The sequence below is a fragment of the Carcharhinus amblyrhynchos genome, chromosome 23 (genome assembly GCF_965287045.1).
Source record: "Carcharhinus amblyrhynchos chromosome 23, sCarAmb.v2.hapA, whole genome shotgun sequence".
Classification (NCBI taxonomy): Eukaryota; Metazoa; Chordata; class Chondrichthyes; order Carcharhiniformes; family Carcharhinidae; genus Carcharhinus; species Carcharhinus amblyrhynchos.
In genome coordinates, this window is record NC_137346.1 from 15891896 (window position 1) to 15916378 (window position 24483).

At 43.6% G+C, this 24483-nt stretch overlaps 1 protein-coding gene across 4 annotated transcripts in view; it reads left to right on the forward strand.

Moving 5' to 3' along the window:
* Positions 1 to 24483, forward strand: part of nek8 (NIMA-related kinase 8) — a 67870-nt gene that overhangs the window by 38831 nt on the left and 4556 nt on the right. For 3 of the 4 annotated variants that reach the window (XM_080210536.1, XM_080210538.1, XM_080210537.1), the window contains 3 exons: positions 8216 to 8366; positions 9257 to 9420; positions 18137 to 18295. In XM_080210536.1, the coding sequence (XP_080066662.1) occupies positions 8216 to 8366; positions 9257 to 9420; positions 18137 to 18295 (474 nt within the window). Of the gene's footprint in view, positions 1 to 8215; positions 8367 to 9256; positions 9421 to 16212; positions 16287 to 18136; positions 18296 to 24483 lie in introns of those variants that run through there. The other variant, XM_080210539.1, reaches the window with a different exon arrangement.

Consider the following 24483-nt stretch of genomic DNA (forward strand, 5'->3'; position numbering starts at 1 on the left):
GTGAGCCAAGACTGGAATTGAATCCGGGTCCCTGGTGCTGTGAGGCAGCAGTGCTAACCACTATTCCACCCATTTTGGAGTGAGATGTTGTATCGAAGGCTTTTGGTTCATTGCTCGCTTGCTGTTTGAGTCCTGTATAAATTATACATTTTCTGAGAGTGAGTATTGAAATATTTGTTCCAGGAAAGTGCCTTCTTTTCATGCTGCATGTGGTCTTGGGTTGGAAGAGCTAAGTGACCAACATTCTTTCTTCAACCAACATGACAATTTGACTGGTTATTCTTCTTGCTGTCTTAAGATGGCTCCTACATTGCTTCCACATTGACACTCACTGCATTTCAGACTAATGAGCTTTACAGCAACACTTTCAGGGATCATACTGGAGACATGTCGAGGGGCAAAGTAAATGCGGTGCAGTTACTTAATCACTGATGATTTAAAAATAGCTCCTTCTTTTACAATAGCATCTCACGTTGGCTCAGCAAGGTGCCAAGAGCATTTTAAAATGATGTGCCTGAAATCAATAATCTAAACATCTGCCCAAAAGTGAGGAAAAGCAGAGGAGATAAACTTAACTGAATATTGTTATTTTGCAAAGGCTATGGATTTGCAGAAAGTGTGTTTTTCTCTCAGGATTTTCATATTGATGTGATACATAATTCTGTTTTTATTCTCTATATTGCTGTTTTTTTCTTCCTGTAGACTTCATGCTCTTTACACTCTTGTCACAGAATGAGCAAGTTATTTTCCTGTCATTCTGCACTTCAAATGTCGCCAGTCTTTTGTTCATTCATTGCCAGCTATCGTGCCTGTTATGTAGCTTTTCTCAGAAGGTAAAATTAGCCTGAATAGCTCACATCAAAAAACAGATGGCTGGGGTGAGAGACAGACTATGCAAATCCCTCAGTGGTTACACGCCTGGGCCACTTGTACATGTGCAGTCTTCAACGAACCCTAAAACCACAATCACATCTGTCAGCCTGTCCAACCATTCATCATTTTATTTATCTTTGCATTGTTCTGATTCATGTTATCTTTTAGAATGCTAACAAATAGTACTAATCTACAAGTGAAGCTAATTTAAAGAAAATATAGATGTCCGATGTTGCATTCATATAACAAGGTTTCTTGAGGCTTTTGTTTTAAGTTGTAAAGTGAATTATCAGGAAATTTTAGAAATAATGGAGGCTAAGTTGGATAGTCAGAAAGACCACAGTGCTTGATCAACCAAGCCCCATTGGTTGCAATGCAGGCAGCGCACCAACTTCATATTACCTGCTCATTTGTATGTTTTCTGTGTCCAGTCATTGATGGATACATCAATAACAGTGAGACAGCACCACTTAAAGTTAACCTGTACTGCTTAAAGCTGCCCAGCACTACTTAAAGAGTAGGTATACACGGTGGCATGGGTGGCACACTGCTGCCTCACAACACCAGGGATCCTGGTTCGATTCCCAGCTTGGTTCACTGTCTGTACAGAGTCTGCACGTTCTCCCTGTGTCTGCGTGGGTGTCCTCCGGGTGTTCCAGTTTCCTCCTACAGTCCAAAAGACGTGCTGGTTAGGTGCATTGGCCCTGCTAAATTCTCCCTCAGTGTACCCGAACAGGCGCAGGAGTGTGGCGACTGGGGGATTTTCACAGTAACTTCATTGCAGCGTTAATATAAGCCTACTTGTGACACTAATAAAATAAATCAGTAAAAATGACTGTGACTGAGTACAATGATGCTTGGACTTGTAGCTGATGTGGATAATGGTGAGGAATGGCACAGCACAGCAACCTTTGAGGTTTTTGGGCACTGTAGAGATCTTGCTGTTGGAGGTAGAAAGGAGCCGTATCCTGAGTCTGCCGGGGTGGTGAAAAGGAACATTGAGCCATGGAAGTTAATGCCAGGTGCTGAGGTCCAAGGAACTAGGTATAGTGCTGCAAGCACTTCAGTGATCTCAGGCAAGTGTGAGTGAATGTACCTTCAAATGCCATATCCTACCAACTGGAGTACTAACCTCAGCCACTGTTTAAATGACTGCATTCCACACACCGCCCCACCCCCCATCATTTGCCGAACAACTATCTATCAATCAGGCCTCATTACTCACATTCAGATGCTTCACCTTCCTCTCACAAAATTAGCAAAGCTGCAAATCTTCCATCTGCCTCTCAGATTGCGCACATTGCACACATTGTCAGCTGTTCAGCCAAAAGTGGCATCAGCTAGACAATCACTGACACACTTCCCCCTCTCTCTCGCAGGGAAAACAACTAGAGACAGCAGGAGTTAACCAGGGAGAACAGATACACCTGCTTGCCTAACTCTGCCTTAATGTTGTAAGCTTGCGCTTTTTTCTTCTCATTGCAAACTTAACTGTGTGCCTTTTTCCTTTTGGATAATTAAGAGGTGCTACCTGTCCAGGCAACAGAAGAACACCAAGATGAGGGTGCTGATGACTGTATGGACTGCAACTTGATTTTCCACTTGAATTTACCAGTTCAGATACCCGGCGTGTCTTGGGGGAGAAATTAGAGGTGGGATCTTGTACATAGTGAGAAAGTGGGCACTATGGACTGCAGTGAGGGCACTGGTCCAGATTAGCACAACTGCCAGCTCACTAGAGAATGAGATTGCACGTGGGTTCCATTCCGGAGGATTTGGATGAGGATCCTTTGGGGCAGCTTAACAGAAGAACACGGGTAGGATGTGCACCGCAAAATGCTCAGTTCATTGAGAATGTGGCTAAAACATATAATTAGATAAGCACATGAAAGGAAAAATTGCAGATTATGGATAAAAGGGCAGGGAGTGGGAGCAGCTGGATTGTGCTGCAGGGAAACACCAACCTCAACGGACTGAGTTACTTCCTTCGTGCCGTGACTGTTCTATGAAAACCTGCAGTCAAGGAGCATGGAGCACGAACCTGTCTAGAGTTTACAGCTTATCCTTTCCAACATGGAAGTGGTGGCCAATTCCACTTGCACACTTGTGGACCCAACCGTGTTGCAGCGTCCAATGACTGAAGTCGCGCCTTCTATTGCAGCACAAGCACCAGCAACCCAGCATCTGAGCGCTGCAGTGGAAGCTTAGACTGCTGTTGTGCACTTGCTGCCATACAGATCCAGACTGCTGCCATCATGGCTCTGCATTACAGTGCGCAGGGTGTTGTAGTACTGCAGCAATTGACCTCCCAGCAGATTATTCAGATTGCTGAGACGCTTCTCTGGAGCAGTGGCAGCAGTTCCATGGGGCATAAATCTGTTTGTTCACTCAGGTAGACAGCATCTATCCTCCACTCCCTGCCCTCTGTCAGAGCCCTTGCTGATCACATGCCGTGCACACCGTGGTGTGGGCTTTCGAGGTCCAAAACCACTTCAGGCTGCTGTCCAAGGCTATCTACAAACTCCTTTCCCACTGAGAGTCAGCAGCCTTTCTGCAGCCACTTGGATAACACGGTCCAGCAGCAGCAGAACTGGGATAGAGAGAAATGGAAAACAGGCACCACAGAAGCTACAAGGATTGATTGACCTTTGTATACAATATGGTATTTATTTCATGATTTTGATCTCTACCTGAGATTCCCTGCATCACAGATGCCAAGTATTAAACCAGTTTGATTCATTCCATGTGGTATCAAGAAACTTCTGAAGGCACTGGATACTGCAAAGTTCCCTGACAACTGATAACTTGAGCTCCAGAACTAGCTGCATCTTTAGCAAGTTTATTTATTAGTGTCACAAGTAGGCTTACATTAACACTGCAATGAAGTTACTTGAAAATCCCCTAGTCGCCACACTCCAGCACCTGGTCAGGTACACTGAGGGAGAATTTAGCATGGCCAATGCACCTAACCAGCATGTCTTTCACACTGTGGGAGGAAACCCATGCAGACACAGGGAGAATGTGCAGACTCTGCACAGACAGTCACCCAAGCTGGAAATTGAATCTGGGTCCCTGGTGCTGTGAGGCAGCAGTGCTAACCACTGTGCCACTAGCAAAGCTGATCCAGTACGGCTACAAAACTATCATCTACTCGGCAATTTGGAAAATTGCCCAAGTATGTCCTGTCTACAATAAGCACGACAAATCCAACGCAGCCAATCACTGCCTCAGAAGAGTACTTTTGATCATCAGCAATGTGATGTAAAGTGTTGTCGACAATGCTGTCAGTGGCACCTACTTAGCACTAACCTGCTCATTGACACCTAGTTTGGGTTCCACCAAGGTCACTTAGCTCCTAACCTCATTACAGCCTTGGTCCAAACATGCATTTGACCAAGTGTGACGTAAGGAGCCCGAGCAAAACTGAAGGCAATAGGAATCAGGGCCAGTCATCTGATTCCTGGGACATGACTGCAGGAGTTCCTCAGGGTATTGTCCAAAGCTGTACCATCTTCAACTGCTTCATCAATTACCTTCCTTCCATATGGTCAGAAGTGGGGGATTGATTGCACAATGTACAGCACCATTCACAGCTTCTGAGATACTGAAGCAGTCTGTTTCTGTGTGGACCAATGCCTGAACAATATGCAGTTTGGGCAAATACGTGGCAAGTAACATTAATGTCAGGCGATGACCATTCCAAGAACAGAGAATCTAACCATGTTCCTTTGACATGCAACAGCAACGCCATTGCTCAATCTCCCATTATCAAATCTGGGGGGGTTACCACTGATCAGAAACTGAACTGGACTCGCCATATAAATACTGTGACTGCAGGAGCAATTCAGAGGCAGGGAATTCTACAGAGAGTAACTCACCTCCTGATTCCCCAAAGCCAGTCAACCATCTAGAAGATACAAGTCAGGAGTGTGTTGGAAAACTTCACACTTGCCTGAATAAGTGCAGCTCCAGTAGCACTCAAGAAGCTCAACACCATCTGGGACAAAGCAGCCTACTCGATCAGCACCCCATCTGCCTCATTAAACATTGGCTTTCTTCACTACCAACGCACAGCAGTGTGTACCATCTACAAGATGCATGGCAACAACTCACCTTGCTCCTTCAGCAGTTCCCAAACACATGACCTTCACCCATCCCCCCCCCCCCGGCCCCAGGGCAAAGGCAGACACATGAAAAGACCATCACCTACAACTTCCTCTCCAAGTGACACCCTGTCCTGACTTGGAATCATATTGCCCGTTCTTTCACTGTCATTGTGTGAAAATCCTGAAACTACTTTCCTAACAGCACTGTAGGTGCTCCTTCAACCCATTGCTCACCACCACATTCTTGAGGGCAATTAGGGATGGACAATAATTGCTGATTTAGCTGGCGGTTCCCATGAATGAATTAAAAAATAAATGGATTCGGAACGTTATTTTGTGGTCTGTTTTAGTTTTGCATTGTGGCCGAGCAGATGCTGCGATAGTGACAGAGGAAAGGTAGAGTATGGGATTGTAGTGAAGGGGAAATTCGCATTGTGGCCACTCACTAGTATCACAACTAGGAATTTGTACAGATCGATAGGGCAGAAATAGTAGGTTAACTCCTCCCTTCCTGTTTCTCTTTATCCTCTTGCCCCTCCTCCATTTGCTTGCTATGTGGCTGGTGGCATAGAATGACCCCACATGATGGTGAAGTCGTGTGCTACAGACCATCATGTTTCTTGATGTTTACTGTGATGAATGCTGCAGGGCCAGTGTGGTCAGCAGCAGAAGCATTGGGCCGTAATGTCTGAATTCCCGAGTGTCATATTAGGTGCATACCCGAAAGATGCACTGGGGAATCACCATTCGGAGGTTCCCAGGTAAGGTTTGCACAGCAACTTCCCAGCAGTGTAAACTTCCCCTGGACAACTGTAACTGCCCATTCAAAAGTATGATTTAACTCTCAAACTTGGGATTGCTCCCATTGGGTGCACCAGTGGTTATCCAGAGATGGTTAGAAGGATTAAAGCCACTTTTCTAACTTCTGGGTAACTATTGTACAGACCCAGACTGACTCCCACAATCGCCTGACTAACCCTCCACAGAAATATCCCCTGCCCACTACATCCTCCCAGGCCTGACCCAACCCGAGGCCGGATGCCCAGCTCTTCTTCCCATGCTCCCCTTTCTCGGTCCCACCACATGATCTCCAATCCCCTCCAACCCTCACGGTTGGAGTGCGGCTTCATTATAATGCGATGGTTGGGGTCCATAAAATGTTATCGTGAAGAAAGCGGGGCCGTGCTAAATCGGGGTTCAAGAAAATCAGCGTTCAAACTGACCCAATGTTGACCTAACATCCTAAAACACCCCTATTATTGCCCTATTTGACTTGTTTTTTGCACGTTTACCATCTGGCAAGTAAATTACCTTTGAATTAAAGAATTCTGCGAATAAATCGCTATTATAGTAGAAATTAAAACACAAATTAATTTTTAACAAAGCTTTTTAATAAAACAAAACAACAAGTTTATTTCTTAAAAAAGTGATCGCGTGCTCTTGAGATTTCCAGCCACCAAGTGTTGATTCCGGTATCCCGAGGTCTCATGCAACTTGAGTTTGACTTTTAGTCTTGATCGCGTCAAGTGTGTGAAGCTTATCTTTCACAGAAAAAGATTTTATTTTTCTAGCAATTTGTTCCATTTTGATCTAAGAAAGCACGAAATTAACTCACGAAAGCCTTTTCAGTTCCCCGGAAAGAGCAAAAAAAAGGTTCCAATGATTCATTGCATTGTATCTGAATTCATGCTAAATCACGATGTGTATAATCAGGGTTTCACTGTACTTTCTCCACCTGCATGGTCACTTTCAGTGACTTGTGTACTTGTACACCCAGATCCTTTTGCCTATCAATACTCTTAAAGATTCTGTCATTTACTGCATATTTCCCATCTGCATTATACCCTCCAAAATGCATTACCTCGCATTTGTCTGGATTAAACAGCATCTACCATCTCTCTGCCCAAATCTCCAACTGATCTATATCCTGCTGTATCTTCTGATGGTCCTCATCGTTATCCGCAAATCCACCAACCTTTGTGTCGTCCGCAAACTAACTAATCAATCTAGTTACGTTTTCCTCCAAATCATTTATATATATTACAAACAGCAAAGGTGCCAGCACTGATCCCTGAGGAATGCCACTTGTCACAGCCCTCCATTCAGAAACATACCCTTCCACTGCTACCCTCTGTCTTCTTTGACCGAGCCAGTTTTGTACCCGTGTTCTGGAATAGGGCAGTGTTGGTAAGCAGCATACACAAAGGCATGTTAGTGGCATCTTGACCATTGGGAAGACTGTAATCCCCACAAAGGCACATACTCACCCAGGTTGCTTGGATTTAACAAGTGAGGACTTAAATAAAGAGCCTTAATGGCCTCCTCATGTTACAATGGATGGCAAATTGTGAGATGCTGCAAATATCTCCATTCAATTTGGAAGGCAATAGCATGGCATGTGATTGCCATGTTCACCCTCAGAGTCGCTGACAATGCAGTCCTCAGCCTGTACTGAGGTTGCAGTAGTGGCTGCAACAAATAGCAGATATCAGTCAGAATGTCCTTACTGAGGACGTTTGTCTTGTAAAATTACTCGGTGAGCAAACACACTGGGTAACATGTCCTCCTGCTGAGAGCCCTTCACCTTCTCTTCCTCCCTCTTCCAGCAGCTTGATCTGCTCTGCTTGGTCTCTGTTCATTCCCCAAGTCATGCTGTAATCCAGTAAGAACATCTACTAGTGCACACATGCCTGGGAGCAACTGGTTAATTCAGAAGCCTTGAAATTCACCACACCCCACCTCTTTTATTCTTTTGCAACTTGAAACTGTGGTGCAAAGGGTTAATGTTAAACCTGTAAATGGATAGTCTACTTAATCAATGATCTAAGATCACATGCACAGAGCATGCTGAGAGAGAGTTTTATGAGGAGCTTTGCACTGAGCCTTTTACTGTATTCAGTTAGAAGAATAATCAATAAAAGTTAAAGTTTATCAGCAGCCTTGCCTCCAGCGGTCTTTATTGATCCTAACTAAGGGCAACTGAAGCTAGATCCACAGTGTTGGTAACAGAGAAACAACTACAGAAAACACCAAACACTTATAGAATCATAGCCAGAAGAAATTAACCAGCAGCTAACCTCTAATTGATCATCTCTGGGACAGGTGGGTTTAACATTGCAAGGTTGAGAGAGAGCACTAGGTTAAATATCCACTCAGGGTGTCCATAAAAAATGAGCGCTTATTAACCCAATTTCTTGTTCCTTGGCTCTTGATTTTCTTTTGTATTTCCATTGAAGGTCGGCTTGGCTTGGCAACTCAGGAAGCACACAATTCTCCTCAACAAGTGAATGTCCCTTCCGCACATGAAGCCCAGAAAGTTTTGTGTGGAATTGACTGTTCAATGATTCTCACAACGCGGAATCACATTTTGGCCTGCGGGAGTAACAGGTAATAGGATCTTTAGATTCAGCGACGCCACCCAAGAAGATTATATTATGATTGATCATAGTCTGGGTTGATCCGCTTCGAAAAACCTTGGTATATTAGTACATAATGTCCCAACTGGGCTGTCCAGTTAGTGAAATCTCATTGTCACGTTTGTCAGTTGTTTGATGGCCGATGAATGATTCTTCTCTTTTGGGAGGACAGGATCCCTTTAAGGTTGAGCTGACAAGATTATGTGCCTGGTGTGAAAAACAGAACCAAGTCTGTCCTTGAGAGATCCTATACTTGCATCATCCCAGGTTCTCAATTTACTCCAGATCACTTTTAATGATTGGTCAACCATCATGTCTCACCAGTGGAGTGTGGAGCAATTAAGCTGTCATCAGAGCTAGGATTCATCCCACTGAGCTTTAGATAACTCTGCAATGTCACAATGGCTAGCTTGAATCTAGTTGGGTAAGCAGTGCAACTCCATTACTATCCTTATGTACAGATGGCAAACTCTCAGTTTTGGCTTTGCAGCCTGCATCTTAGCTCCAGACTTGGGCAAATGGATCATGTTTGTATTAGGAGAGAATTTACACTCTACATTGAGCACATGGAAACCATAGAGGTAAGCGTAAGTTGTTCAGTAGTTTGATTTGAAAAATCTTAAACATGGTGATCATGTCCCATGCATGCCAGACACCTGGCAGATTGAAGAAAAGTTATCACTCATTATCAACTTTGGTTTTTCAGTTTGTCAGCATCTGTCAGTGGGTGAAGTTCGCTTGTGTAGGAGCACGCCCATTCCTTCAACCAGCCAGAAGGATGTCTCAGAGATAAATGCTGAAATGTGTTGGATCTGCTTTTATTATTGTATATTAACTACTTTAAAATATTATGTTTCTCAGATTTAACAAACTCGGTTTGGATAACTCAAGTCCAGCTGAGGATCCTCATCCCTCTAATCAAGTTGAAGAAGTTCATATTTTCACTCCTGTGCAATCATATCCCCTTAATAAAGGAAATATTGTGCATGTGGATGTTGGAACAGCCCATTCTGCAGCTATTACAGGTAAGAGATGCTATTTTAAAATCAACTGGTTCCAAGACTTGAGCTCAAAATTCTAGATGACGTTCCAGTGCAGTTCTGAGCAAGTGCAACTGTTTTGAAGGTGCTGTCTTTGGATCAGATGTTAAAGTGAGGCTCTTCCTGCTCTCAAGTGGATATAAGAGAACTCATTGCAGCAGGGCATGTGTGCGGCATGGTGGTACAGTGGTTAGTACTGCTGCCTCACAGCGCCAGAGACCAGAGTTTGATTCCTGGCTTGGGTCACTGTGTGCAGAGTCTGTACATTCTTCCTCTGTGTCTGCATGGGTTTCCTCCCGGTGCTCCGATTTCCTCCCACAGTCCGAAAGAAGTGTTGGTTGAGTGCATTGGCCATGCTAAATTTTCCTTCCGTGCACCCGAACAGGTGCCGGAGTATGGCGACTAGGGGATTTTCACAGTAACTTCATTGCAGTGTTAATGTAAGCTATACTTGTGTCACTAATAAATACATTTTAAACTTAAACTTATCCCCTTGTGTCCTGGCCAACTTTTATCCCACAACATTGCAAAGACTGATTATCTGATCATTATCATGCCATGGTTTATTGGAACTTGCTGTGCACGACTACGTTGTTATATTTCTGATGTGGAGATGCCAGCGAGGGACTGGAGGAAACACAGCTTTTGCTACCACATAAACCTGTTGGACTTTAACCTGGTGTTGTGAGACTTCTTACTGGGTTATATTTCCAACATGGCAAAATGTCTATACTTGAAAAGTACTTCACTGCGAGTAAGATATCATGGAATGTCCTAAAAGTTAAAAGTTTATTATATAAATTCAGGAACCTGTGGGAATCAGGGGGAAATCGCTCTGCTGGTAAGAGTCATAAAGTCACAAAGGAAGATGGTTGTTGTTGTTGGAGGTTAATCAACTCAGCTCCAGGATATCACTGCAGAAGTCCCTCAGAAAAGTGAGTGTCCTAGACCCAGCCAACTTCAGCTGCTTCTTTAAGGATCTTCCTTCATCATAAGGTCAGAAGTGGTGATTTTACAGATGGTTGTACAATGTTCAGCACCATTCCTGTCTCCTCAGATACTGAAGCAGTCCATGTCCAAATGCAACAAGATCTGGACAATATTCAGACTTGGGCTGACAAATGGTAAGAAACATTCGTGCTCCATAAGTGTCAGATAATGACTATCTCCATCAAGAAAGAATCTAACCATCCTCCCTTGACATTCAATGGTACTACCAGCGCTGAACATCCCCCACTATCAACACCATGCCGGCGGGGGGTAGTAGTTTACCATTGACCAGTAATTGAACTGGAGCCACACAAATACTATGTCTACAGGAGCAGGTCAGAAGCTAGGAATCCTGTACAGGGAATGCAACTCCTAATCCCCACTTCCCCCAAAACCTGGTCGCCTGTCTGCCATGTGCAGGGAATGTGATGGAACACTCTCCGTTTGCCTGGATGAGTGCAACTCCAACAACACTCGAGAAGCTTAACACTATCGAGGACAAAGCAGAACGCCTTCGACAAACGGGTGGATGTACCTGTTACTAGGGGGCGTAACTATAAGGTTCATGGTGGAGATATAGGAGGGATGTTCGTGGGTTTCCTCACTCAGTTGTGGTTGGGATGCAGAATACACAGCCTGCTGTGATAGTGGAGTCGGACACTTTAGGAACTTTCAAGCGGTTATTGGATAGGCGCATGGAGCACACCAGAATTATAGGGAGTGGGATAGCTTGATCTTGGGTTTGGACATAGCTCAGATATTGAGGGCTGAAGGGCCTGTACTGTGCTGTACTATTCTGTGTTTAATAAGCTGTCATTCCCTGTACTACTGATGAACATGTGACAGCAGTGTGTAGCATCTACAAGATGCATTGCAGAAGCTCACTAAGGTAGCTCCTTCCAAACCCATGACCATTACCGTCTAGAAGGACAAGGGCAACAGGTGCATGGGAACACCACCACTTGGAAGTTCCACTCCAAGTCACTCACCATCCTGACTTGGAAATATATTGCCTCTCCTTCACTGTCACTGGGTCAAAATCCTGTAACTCCCTCCCTAACAGCACGGTGGGTGTACCAACACCTCAGGGACTGCAGCAGTTCAAGAAGACAACTCGCCACTATCTTCTCAAGGGCAATTTGGAATGGGCAATGAATGCTGGTCTGGCCAGTGATGCCCACATCCTGTAAATTAATTTTTAAAAAAGTAGCTTGACACCTGTATGTTGATTCCAGTGCAGTATTGTGGGATATTTTGCTATGTTAAAGACACAATATAGAGTATATATTTAATTATTCACACACTAGTTGTTGTAATTACATAATGCAGTGATTTCTAGTGTGACGGACATTATCACTGTTAGAATTTTATTCACGTACAAAAATAGACTAGAAAGAACTCTCAGATCCATTTATATTCCCCTGTTTTGAATAATACCACTTAGTTCATTATCTACACAACAATTAGTCATGCTAACTTCAGACTGGGGCTAAATACTCGGGGTACTCGCTCCCTCTGGTTCCATTTAATCTAATCAAATAAGCTACCGAACACCAATAGTTATCCATTATTCACCACTAGATATGGTATGTAGCATGTCCTCCTTTCCCTTTTCCTCTTCAGACCACCCACTCCATGTCTCAATATCCTTAGGACAGAGGACTGTGCAGGACTGATAAAGGCCATTTCCATCACTTCCGTTCTCAAAATTCAGAAATTGCATAATGGCGTACTTTATCTTCAGTAGCCCTTTCCACAAAAAAAAACCATCCATCACTTGCAAGAACTTGATAACATTCTCTGCTTTCACTATTCTTCAGAAGTAGTATATTTTACACATGAGCCACTGTATGTGATAAAGCTCAGCATCTTCCTTGAGACAAGAGTGCAGAATAGTAATTCTGAGTCAAATTCATAATATGCAAAATATGGAGGAGTTTAGTGAAACAGAACTTGTGAAACATCCTGCTTTTGATGCAGTGCCTAAGAGTGTGGTGGAGGCAGGTTCAATCAAAGCATTCAAAAGGAAATTAAAAAGTAAAGCTTACTTTAATGTTTATTTATTAGTCACAAGTTGGCTTACATTAACATTGCAATGAAGTTACTGTGAAAATCTCCTAGTCGCCACACTCCGGCGCCTGTTCGGCTACACTGAGGGAGAATTGAGCATGGCCAATTCACCTAACCAGTACGCCTTTGGACTGTGGAAGGAAACCGGAGCACCTGGCAGAAACCCACGCAGTAACAGGGAGAATGTGCAAACTCCACACAGACAGTGACCCAAGCCCGGAATTCAACCCTTGTCCCTCGCACTGAGAGGGGTCAGTGCTAACCATTGTGCCTCCTCACTGCATTATCTGAAAAGGAAGCATGAGGAGTACAGAGAGAAGGTGGGAGAATGGCACTGAGGGAATTGCTCATTCAGAGAGCTGGTGCAGACGTGATGGGCCGAGTGGCTGCTTCCTACAATAACAAATTTGAGATTCTGAACAGAAAGCAGAATGGTAAAGCTGTGTTGTGTTAATACTGTTTGCATTAAAATTGCACTGTGCTAATATGCATTAAAAGTGCATAGCGAAGATATGTGTCAATGTGGCACAGTGGTTAGCACTGCTGCCTCACAGTACCAGGGACCTGGGTTTGATTCTGGGCTCGGGTGACTGTGTGGCGTTTGCACGTTCTCCTCATGTCTGCATGGGTTTCCTCCAGGTGCTCTGGTTTCCTCCCACACTCCAAAGATGTGTAGGTTAGGTGGCTTGAGCATGCTAAATTGCACCATAGTTTTCAACAATGTGGTGGTCAGATGGATTGGCCATGGTAAATGTACGGGCAATAGGGCGGCTTATGGGCCTGGGTTGCTTGTTCTTTCAGGGAATCAATACAGAGCTGGTGGGCCAAATGGCCTCCTGCACTGTAGGATTCTATGGATGAACGTGTATACATGGTTGTAGGCTCAGATTTAAAGAGGTTGTTAAAAATGAGGTGAGACAACTACAAATAGTGTGAAATAGCAATTCGGAAAATTGCTTTGCACTCCTGTAGTTAAGTTTTAAATCCCAGTAAAATTACATACTTGAAGCCACCAAGCAGATTATATACTGTACAGCTGTTCTCAGGGCATCCTCTTCTGTAGTAAAAATCAATAACACATTTGGTTTTGGCACTGTATTAAGTGTTCTTCCAATTAGCAGAACCATGTAGTAACCATGTTAGTTCTCCTATTAAACACAGAAGAGCATTAACCTCAGAGGAAATCACTTAAGCATTGCAATTGGCTTCGTTGTCCTTATGCTAGGGCGTAAAATCAGCTGTGGCACCCAGCCCTTCATGTCATTCAGTGTGCTCTTTACTGGAAAGTAAAGGTAAAATCACCATAGGCTGCTCTCTCCTTTGAGGGGAACGGCTGACTGGTGGTGATTTAACCTGGGCGTCACCACATCTCTGGCAAGGGGCAAGTTTGAGAAGGCGGTGGCCCTCATGGCTAACCTCAGCCAGTACAGGAATTGAACCCACGCTGTTGGTGTCACTCTGCATTACGAACCAGCTCTCCAGCCAACTGAGCTAATCCGACCCCCACTGGAAAGTATATGTATGTGGACTTCAGTGACATTTAAAACTTAGCAGTGATAAGATAAGATAAAACAGTCCACTGGCATTCAGTACCTTGATTGAAGAACAGTTACGTAGTGAGGTATTTCAGGGCTCCTTCCACTCGTCGAACAATACCTGGTGGACGCAAGGAACAGTGTTCTGAAAGTTTGTGGCTTGTGCTACCAAATAAACCTGTTGGACTTTAACCTGGTGTTGTGAGACTTCTTACTGTGCTTACCCCAGTCCAATGCCAGCATCTCCACATCGAGGCAAAGAAAGCCGTTGAAGGGAAAGGGTGCAAGAACATGACTGTGCCATGGAAGATTAAATTTCAGGTGTTGAGGAAAAATGTTGAGGAAAAACTCATAGAAAGATTCTATTTGAAAATTGTCTTTTACAATGGTCTATTAGCAGAGAAGCTTTACGTATGTCTCTGTAATACTTGTTCATTGCTCTACGTAACTTGTTCATTGTTGCGAGGAACTGAGAGTTTTTTTAAATTGCAAGTTAAATGTGGAGTTAAACATTAGTTACTGAGCCACAACAGGTATTTAGGGAAAACTCTGGTTTGCCACCTATCCAGCCACAAGTCTTTCTAAGCTCTTGGGGTCAGTTTCTTGAGGAATCTGCTCTTGCTGAAGCTTTCTGTGGCCATAACATGTCGTTGTGCCTCTGACAGGCAATGAAAACATCTAATTACTCATCAAGATTTTGTCTTTAATTCATAATATAAATACTTGGTTTAATTGCTCACTCCTGTCCATCACACTTCTGAGGACATGCGATGTCTAATGCTAAGTTCTGTTGTCACACTTCAAAAAAAATGTAAATGCACAAAATGCCTCTTTGCTCATACAGATAACAGATCTGCAATGACTGTAGGGTTGTAATTGATATGCTCACAATCACAGCCAGTGTTCCAACAATTAACCTTTGAATGAGTACAGCCCCATGTTTACTTATCATTAATTAATTTGGTAGCCTCAAAATACCAATACAGCTATACTTTAGTAGTATAATGAGGCATTGTATTTTACACAGTATAATATTCCCCTGATTTGGCATCACTGTTGTTTGATTTGTTTAAAGTAAAGTTTACTTATTAGTCACAAGTAGGCTTACGTTCATACTGCAATGGAGTTCACCTGATGAAGGAGCAGCGCTCCAAAAGCTTGTGCTACCAAATAAAACCTATTGGACTTTAATCTGGTGTTGTGAGACTTCTTACTGTGTCAACCCCTGTCCAACACCGGCATCTCCACATCTGTCTACTTAGCAATTAGGTTATATTGCTAAAAAAGAAATTGAGCCAATCTAACCTGAACAGAATCTAGATATTGATTTCCAGGATGTAAAACAATCGAGTAAAAATGCAAAATTTTGTGTAAGACCTGTGGACAGCCCAGTGGCACAATGGTTAGCACTACTGCCTCACAATGCCAGGCATTCCGGCCTCGGGTGACTGTGGAGTTTGCATGTTCTCCCCGTGTCTGCATGGGTTTCCTCCGGGTGCACTGGTTTCCTAGCACACTCCGAAGATGTGCAGATTAGGTGAATTGGTCACGCTAAACTGCCCCTTAATGTCCAAAGGTATTTAGGATAGGTGGATCAGATTTGGTAAGTGTGCAGAGTTACGTGGAAAGGACAGAAGGGGGGGGCCTAGGTGGGATGTTCTTTTGAGAATCAGTGCAAACTCAGTTGGCCAAATGACTTCTTTTGCACTGTAGGGGTTCTATAGTTCTATGGTCTAGGCACTTAACAACCTTCTGTACTCAACATGGAGCTCAGCAAGTTTAGATTGTCATCTCTGCCCCATTTTGTGTTTCTTTGGGTTTTTTTTTGCTGAACTCTCAATTCTCTCTTACTTTTCCTCACTGTCGTTTCAGATAGCAGCTATTCAGGATGCCCACCATTCCCCCCTCTGCTAGGCCCTTCCTTTGTTTCTTTACTTGTCTCATCACCACACCCTTTAGCCTTGCACCCCAACTGGTCATTTAATCACCTCTGCCCTCTGTCTTAATCACAATCCTTCTGTTCTTCCCAACCTCCCTCCTTTCACTAGATTGAAACTGAGACTTCCCCCCATCCTAATGAAAGGTCACGCACCACATGCCTGAAACATTTACTCTTGTCCCCCTTTTCATCGATGCTGCCTGACCCGCTGAATGTTTCCAGCATTTTCCGATTTTATTTCAGATTTCCAGTATCCGCAGCATTTTGCTTGAACGCTGTAGCAGAAGTGAATTGCCACCCTCTTTTGAAGTCTTCATACCAGGCTGGTGAAAAAAGGCTACATGAGTCAAAATTCCGTTTGGATAACATGACCTTCACACACTCCACCACCCTCTCACTCCAAAATAAGACTCGATGGGCTGAATGGCCTCCTTCTGCATTGTAGGGATTCTATATTCCAAAGGTGTTTCAGCCAATGAAGTACTTTTAAGCGGTTAACATTGTCATGTGAAAAATGTTCTTTGTACGCGGTAAGCTCCCACAAACAGCAATGTTTTCATGACTATTTTAGAGATGTTGATTAAGGAATAAATGTTGGCCAGGACTTGGGTGAACTGCCCTGCTCCTTTAAGAAATAATGTCATGGGATAATTTACTTTTACCCGAAAAAAAAACAAACAGGACCCTGGGTTTAAAGGCTCATCCAAAATACTGTATCTCTGAAGGTGCAGCACTCCTTCTGCTACACTGAGGGCTCAGCCTAGATCTTGTGTTTAAGTCTGCAGAGTGGGACTAGAACCAACCAGCTTCTGAGTCAATATGCAGGCATACAATCACTGAACCATTTTATATCCATAAAAAGGTGCACATCTGCAGTGTAGCATTTTATCTTGTAGATTAAATTGTGTACTGTCTGTACTTATAAAAGAGTACTAGGTCTGACTAACAATAAGCAACAACACAAAAGATTCACTAGTAATATATCTAGATGTCATACCTCACTTGTCGAACTTAATGACAAATGCCAAACAATCCTAAAATGCCAGGAGTTTCTCAGCTGCAGCGTGAAACTGATGAATACATTCCAGCTGCGAAAGTTCCTTGTAAAAGTTCCAAATTACAATTGCATTCTGTTTGACCGGATATGTGATTTTGTTTGATTATATTTCTGTGGAGCATCTTGTGATGCTTTTCAATATTAAAGGTACTATATATATGCAAGTTCTTATTTTGATGTCTCCCCAAAACTCCCCAGGGCACACACCATTCCTCAACTAGGAAGCCAGATCTGCCCCAACGCTGCTATTGAGCTCGTTGCAAAGATGTGTGCAAATGCAATGTACATTGACTCTTCCCAATTTCCACTCTGGCATGAATTGCCTTCGTCCAACTGGTGCCAACTTTTCCTTTCATAAACTCCCCCCACCCACTTGACCTGATGGGTGGCTGTCAACCTACAGTCAAACATCTATCCAAAATCACTTCTCTGTTTGTCCACCACTGTGCTGCGTCACCAGGCTGCCCAACTTGATTTGATTTAATTTACTATTGTCACATGTATTGGTATACAGTGAAAAACATTTTTCCTGCTGTACAGACAAAGCATACCGATCATAGAGAAGGAAATGAGAGAGTGCAGAATGTAGTATCACAGTCACAGCTAGGCTGTAGAGAAGAATTAACTTAATGCAAGGGAGGTCCATTCAAAAATCTGATAGCAGCAGGGAAAAAGCTGTTCTTGAGTTGGTTGTTATGTGACCTCAGACTTTTGTATCTTTTTCCCAATGGAAGAAAGTGGAAGAAAGAATGTCCGGGGTGGGTGGGGTCTTTACTTATGCTGGCTGCTTTGCTGAGGCAATGGGAAGTGTAGACAGAGTCAATGGATGGGAGACTGGTTTATGTGATGGATTGGGCTACATTCATGACTTTTTGTCATTTGTTGTGGTCTTGGGCAGAGCAGAGCCACACCAAGCTGTGATACAACCAGAAAGAATGCTTTTTGTGGTGCATTTGTAAAGGTTGGTGCGAGTCGTAGCAGACTTACCAAATTTCCTTAATCTTCTGAGAAAGTAGAGGCGTTGGTGGGCTTTCTTAACTATAGTCTTATTAACTTAGTCTTTTGTCTAAGAATTTGGAAAGAAAATAACTGTCTCTTTGTTCATTTCAGAAACTGGAGAATGCTATACTTTTGGCAGTAACCAACATGGACAGCTGGGCACCAACACGCGTCACAATAACCGATTGCCATACTTGGTCTCTGACCTGCGTGGGGTGAAGGTTACCATGGTAGCTTGTGGCGATGCTTTCACAGTCGCGATTGGAGCAGGTATGTCGTGATTACATCAACAACTAGCATTTTATAAAAACTCTACTGGATACCAAATTGCGAATCCAATCATGTTGATAAAATTCATGTTTAGTGTTATGAGCAATGAAGTCATTCGCTAGGACTAATCAATCGTATTGTTAATGGACACTAAGGGCTGAATTTTACAGCTCCATCCTGGTGTACACAGGACCATGAAATGTAATGAGCCACTCAGAGGTCATTTGACTTCAGCGAGATGGGAAAATCCCGCTAGTGGCAGGGGCTGTAAAATTCCACTCCAAATGGCAGCTTTTAAAAATCATAGTATTCTTGATAAATCCGTTTGCTTAAATATTTGGAAGTAGCCTTTGAGTGATCAGAATCACAACAGGATCCGGCATGGTAGCACAGTGGTTAGCACAGCTACCTCACAGCACCAGGGGCTTTGGATCGATTCCAGCCTTGGGTGACTGTGTGGAGTTTGCAGTTCTATTTGTGCCTAAGTGGGTTTCCTCCAGATGCTCCAGTTTCCTCCCACAGCCCAAAGATGTGCAGGTTAGGTAGATTGGCCGTGCAAAATGCCCAGGGTTACAGGTGTAGGACAGGGGCAGTGTGGAGATGGGGTATAGGTATGATGCTCTTTCAAGAGTTGGTGCAGACCCAGTGGGCTGAATGGCCACCTTCTGCACCCTAGGTATTCTATGATTCTAGGACCCAGTGCAGGAAAAAATGATTAAAATTTGCTGTGTCTTACTCCTCCACACTCTTGTTAAAATTAGAGTAATCAAACAGTTTCTGCTTAAAAAGCTGAAAATTGTTCTAATACTTTATTCTTGGGACTAATTTTTATTATTTCATGTCCAGGAAAGATGGTTTCTCTAGAGTGTTTATATAAGCTATGGAGAGAGGTTGTTAACAACCTCCTGTCACTAATCATTTCCATGCTGCTTATTAATGCTGACAGAAACACACAGGAATGCAAAAAATGTCAGGACGAGAGATTTTTCTAAATTGGGAAGTTTTTAAACAAAAAAAGCACAGATAGTATCCTAATGGTTCAAAAAATAAATGTACTACAGGATCTGTTATTGAGTATTGTAGACCAGAAAAGCTTCAGGATCTCAGTGCTTCTCTTCATAGAATCCCGACAGAAGGAGGCCATTTGGCCCATTAAGTTGCAACAACCCATCATCTTAACCAGGTCCGTCCCCCCATGCCCTATTCCTGTAAACTCATGCATTTACTCTGCTAATTGCTGTAACCTACACATTTTAGGATGCTAAGGGGCAATTTACAGTGGCCAGACGTCTTTGTACTGTGGGAGGAAACCGGAACACCCAGAGGAACAGGCACAGGGCGAACATGCAAACTCCACACAGGAGTCACCCAAGGCTGGAATTGAACCCAGGTCCCCAGTGCTGTGAGGCAGCAGTGCTAACCACTGCGCCACGTGCCACCCTTGTTCTGGACTGGATTTTCTCAGCTGGAATCATAGTAGGCTTCCTGTTGCTGATCATGACCCAATGGTTACCGCATGAAATCCTATTGGCGCTAGGGCTGAGATTGCCCTCTTTTGCAAATAGATGTTCCTGACCACAGAACAGCATCTAACTTTGGGATGATTTGCGGTTTTGGCCTGGGTATGAATCTGCTTGGAGAGGAGTGGAGCAGAGATTAGCTTGAGCGGTCCTTTACAGCTAAACGCAGGGCTCATTGCATTTTTTTCACCAATTCTATAGCAGAGAGTGTGCTCAAAAGGATGTGAGGAGGATTGGCGGTTAGCTGGATTAGGTCTCGAAAGCCTGTTGCAGCTTGGCCTGCTGCCTATTGAATGAGGGAAAACCTTTAATTTTTATAAAAACCACAGCCCAGACAGTCTTTTTGAAACCAGTATGTGCTTTTTGGTTCTATAAATTAATGGTCCACCTGCCATTCATAGCAATGTTGGATTCTGAGTATGACGTGTGCAAGTGATGATTAATTTGTTGGATATCATATTTTTATCATTTTCGTAACATTGCAGTAGATATCCACACACAGATGGATCTAATAGTTATTCCCCAGTTACCACTGGTAGGAAATCTCGTGGAGTAGCTGCTTAAGAAACTTCTGTCTCAAGTTCAGGAAGAGCAATATAAATTGCTAATGGTATCCAGCAGCTATCAATGCCACTCCCCGGTGAGTGCAAAGCTTTCAGGGAACTGGGAGCTGGTGAAATGATTATAGGTCAGGTGAAAAATCTAGCCCTTGTCATCCAGGATCAGAATTGAAGACTCAACATTTGGATGAGGTAATGGGTTGCTGCAAATGCCTGTGGAAACGGAGCCAGATACAAGTCACTGGCTTCAGAAGAGAAAGGCTAAGGGGAATAAATTGGAGTGGAAAAATAGAAATCAGTAGATTTCCATTCCGTAAGACGTGCAATTTATATTCCTGTGTCGATATAAATTGCAAATGGTATGCAGCAGCAATCAATGCTGCTCTCAAGTGAGTGAGAAACCTTACTTTTAAATTTGTTTTAGGAAGTAATGGCCAAAATGAAACTGTGCCAGGAACAGTGTATTTGAAGTTGAGTAGGGCATCAAAGTTGATTAAAGCTTGGAACAAGTTGTCTTTCTCTGTCTATACTATTTTTGGGGAGCTTACATTAAAAAATTACAACAGCAAAACATGCCATTTTGCCTAAGTTTAAAGTTTGTTTATTTGTGTCACGAATAGACTTAGATTAAAACTGCAATGAACCATGATGTGGAGATGCCGGTGTTGGACTGGATGGGTACAGTAAGAAATCTCACTTCAAGTTATAGTCCAACAGGTTTATTTGGGGTCATGAGCTTTCAGAGCACTGCTCCTTCATCAGGTGAGTGTTCCGGCACTCACCTGATAAAAGAGCAGCACTCTGAAAGCTCGTGTAACCAAATAAACCTGTTGAACTTTAACCTGATGTTGTGAGACTTCTTACTACAATGAAGTTACTGTGAAAATGCCCTAGTTGCCTCACTCCAGCACCTGTTCCGATACACTAAGGGAGAATTTAGCATGGTCCAATGCATCTAACCGGCTTGTCTTTTGGATTGTGGGAGGAAGCCGGAGCACCCGGAGGAAACCCACGCAGACGTGGGGAGAACGTGCAGAGTCTGCAGACAGAGTGATTGAAGCCAGGAATCAAACCCGATTCTCTGGCGCTGTGAGGCAGCAGTACCACTGTGCACCTAACCACTGGGTGGCGAGTTTATCCTTGACTTGAATAATTATCTTAGTAATCTTCCCTTATCCCTTTACTTCCTTTTCCTTCAACCGCCTAACTAACCTGTTAAATGTTATGATTAACACTGCCCTTTAGTGCATTCCACAGCCTCTCAGCCCTTGTATTAAAAAACTCTTCCTGCTCTCTGTTCTAAATATTATTTAGTCATATCTCTCTCTTCATAGAATCCTACAGTGCAGAAGGAGGCCATTCAGACCATCGAGTCTGCACTGACCATAATCCCACAGAGGCCCCATCCCTGTAACCTCATGCATTTAGCCTAGTGAGTCCTCCTGACACTAAGAGGCAATTTAGCATAGCCAATCCACCCAACCTGCACGTCTTTGGACTGTGAGAGGAAACTAGAACACCCGGAGGAAATCTACACAGACATGGGGAGAATGTGCAAACTCCACACGGACAGTGACCTGAGACTGGAATCAAACCCGGTCCCTGGCGTCATGAGGCAGCAGTGTTAACCACTGTGCCACTGTGCTGCCCACATAAGGCCTCACAAACCCAAATATGAAGAGGAATTTGATCAAATTGTCTAGTCAAATTGAGAGCTTGGCAATTTCTCTCCACTCTGTCCCATGCTTTCATTTTGACTATCTTCACGAAATCACCTTTTAATTTCATCTATCCTTTAAAAATAGCTCCACCATTTCAATAACATTTTCATAATATTTCATGCAAAGCAGAATCCAAGCCAATCTGTGCTGTATTACTTTCACATCCTTTTAGTAGTTTAGAGGCCCCAATACTGCCCCCAATCTGTGGTTTTACTCAGATTTTATATAAATTCAACATTTGTTCTTGACTTTTATATCCTCTCCCTCTTGCCATAAAACTCAGTATCCCATCAGCTTTTTTTTAAAGTTTAAATTCATTCATTAGTGTCACAAGTAGGCTTACATTAACACTGCAATGAAGTTACTGTAAAAATTACCAAATTGCCTGTTTGGGTACACTAAGGAAGAATTTAGCATGGCCAATGCACTGAACCAGCCCGTTTTTCGGACTTGTGGGAGGAAACCTGAGAACCTGGAGGAAACCCACACAGACATGAGGAGAACGTGCAGACTCTGTACAGAAAGTGACCCAAGCCAGGAATCGAACCTGGGTCCCTGACGTTGTGAGGCAGCAGTGCTAATCACTGTGCCACCATGCCCAACAGCATTTTTAATGGCCTATCCACTTGAGATGCTTTTAGTATCTTATGAACTTGAGCCTCCAAATCTCTCTGCATTTCTGCATCATCCAGTTCTCCCCCCATTCAAAGTACAATTATTATTTATTTTTAAGCTAACATGTATTGCACTACATTCACTAACATTGCATTCTGTTTGCCAGCTTTTTTTTTTACCATTTCATCATCTTAATGATATCCCCATGCAGCTACTTTTGGTCCTCAGAATTATGCACTAAGCCTTCTACTTGGAGCGTTACCTGCAAATTTGGACACCTTTCCCACTTGCCCTTTATCCAAATCATTGACCCTTTGACAGATAAGTGGGGTTTCTCCCAGATCAGTCAATGAGACATTATGACCTTTTCCAACTATCCTCAGGAACTGCCCTTAATTCCACTCCCTCTTTCCTTACTGCGTTTCTCTCAATTGCTTACCTATCTGTTAATTCCATACTCCTTAATATTGTTTGCATTTCCACTTTTTTATTTCTTTTTCTCTTTCTCTCTCCCTCTTGCACTCCTATTTCCAATTTCTTATCCCCCCTCTTGAAAACATCACTTTTTAATTGGGATTCAGTTCCATGGGAACTCGCTGCCTTATGGTATCTTATAGAATCAGTGGTGCAGCAGGGGGCCGTTTGGCCCATCGTGCCCACACCGACAACAGTCCCACTCAGGTCCTATCACCATAACCCTCTTATCCCTCTGACACATAAGGGGCAATTGAGCATGGCCAATCAACCTAACGCACACATCTTTGGACTGTGGGAGGAAACCGGAACTAAATGTTAAGTATTGTGCTGCCCTTTGTCCAAGTGATTATACTTTGTTTGTGATCATAGACACTGAAAGTCCTTCAAAGGCATAATGATTGGTCTTAATTCTGTCCGTATTTGATGGAAAATCTCACCTCTTAAGAAGCCTAAGTGGTTGCCTGCCTCATTAGGATTTTTTTTATCCATGGCTAGTGGGCATCACTGGCTGGGCCAGCGTTTAGTCCCATTCCTGAGGACATTTAAGAGTCAAACACATTGCTGTGGGTCTGGGGTCGCGTGTGGGCCGGGCCGGGTGGGGAGGGCGGATTTCCTTCCCTGGGGGACATTGGTGAACCAGATGGGTTTTTGTGACAATTAACAATGGTTTCATGGTCATCAGAAGATTTTTACTTCTAGATCTCTATTGAATTCAAATTCTGCTGTGGTGGGATTTGATCCTGGATCCCCCGAACCTGTGTTTCTGGATTACCAGTCCATGGCAATACTACTATGCCACCGTCTCCCCCATGCCAGCACCAACTCCACCTCATGAAAAATGTTCTGTGCCAGTTGGGGTTTGGGAAACGGGCACATTTGACTGCACTGATATTTTCAGCCACTCTCTACCTCCATTTCTGAGAAAGGTGAGATGAAAAATTCCGTCCCTTGCCTATGTCAATCTGAATAAACACTTTTAAACCTTGGGCAGCACCGTGGCACAGTGGTTAGCACTGCTACCTCACAGCGCTAGGGAGCTGGGTTCAATTCCCAGCTTGGGTCACTGTCTGTGTGGAGTTTGCACATTCTCCTCGTTTCTGCACAGGGTTCTTCTGAGTGCTCCAGTTTCCTCCCACAGGTTAGGTTGATTGGCCATGCTAAGTTGCTCCTTAGTGTCAGGGGGACTAGCTAAGCTAAATGCATGAGTTTCCTCCCGGTGCTCAGATCAGCCATGATCTTATTGAATGGCGGGGCAGGCTCGAAGGGCTAGATGGCCTACTCCTGCTCCTATTTCT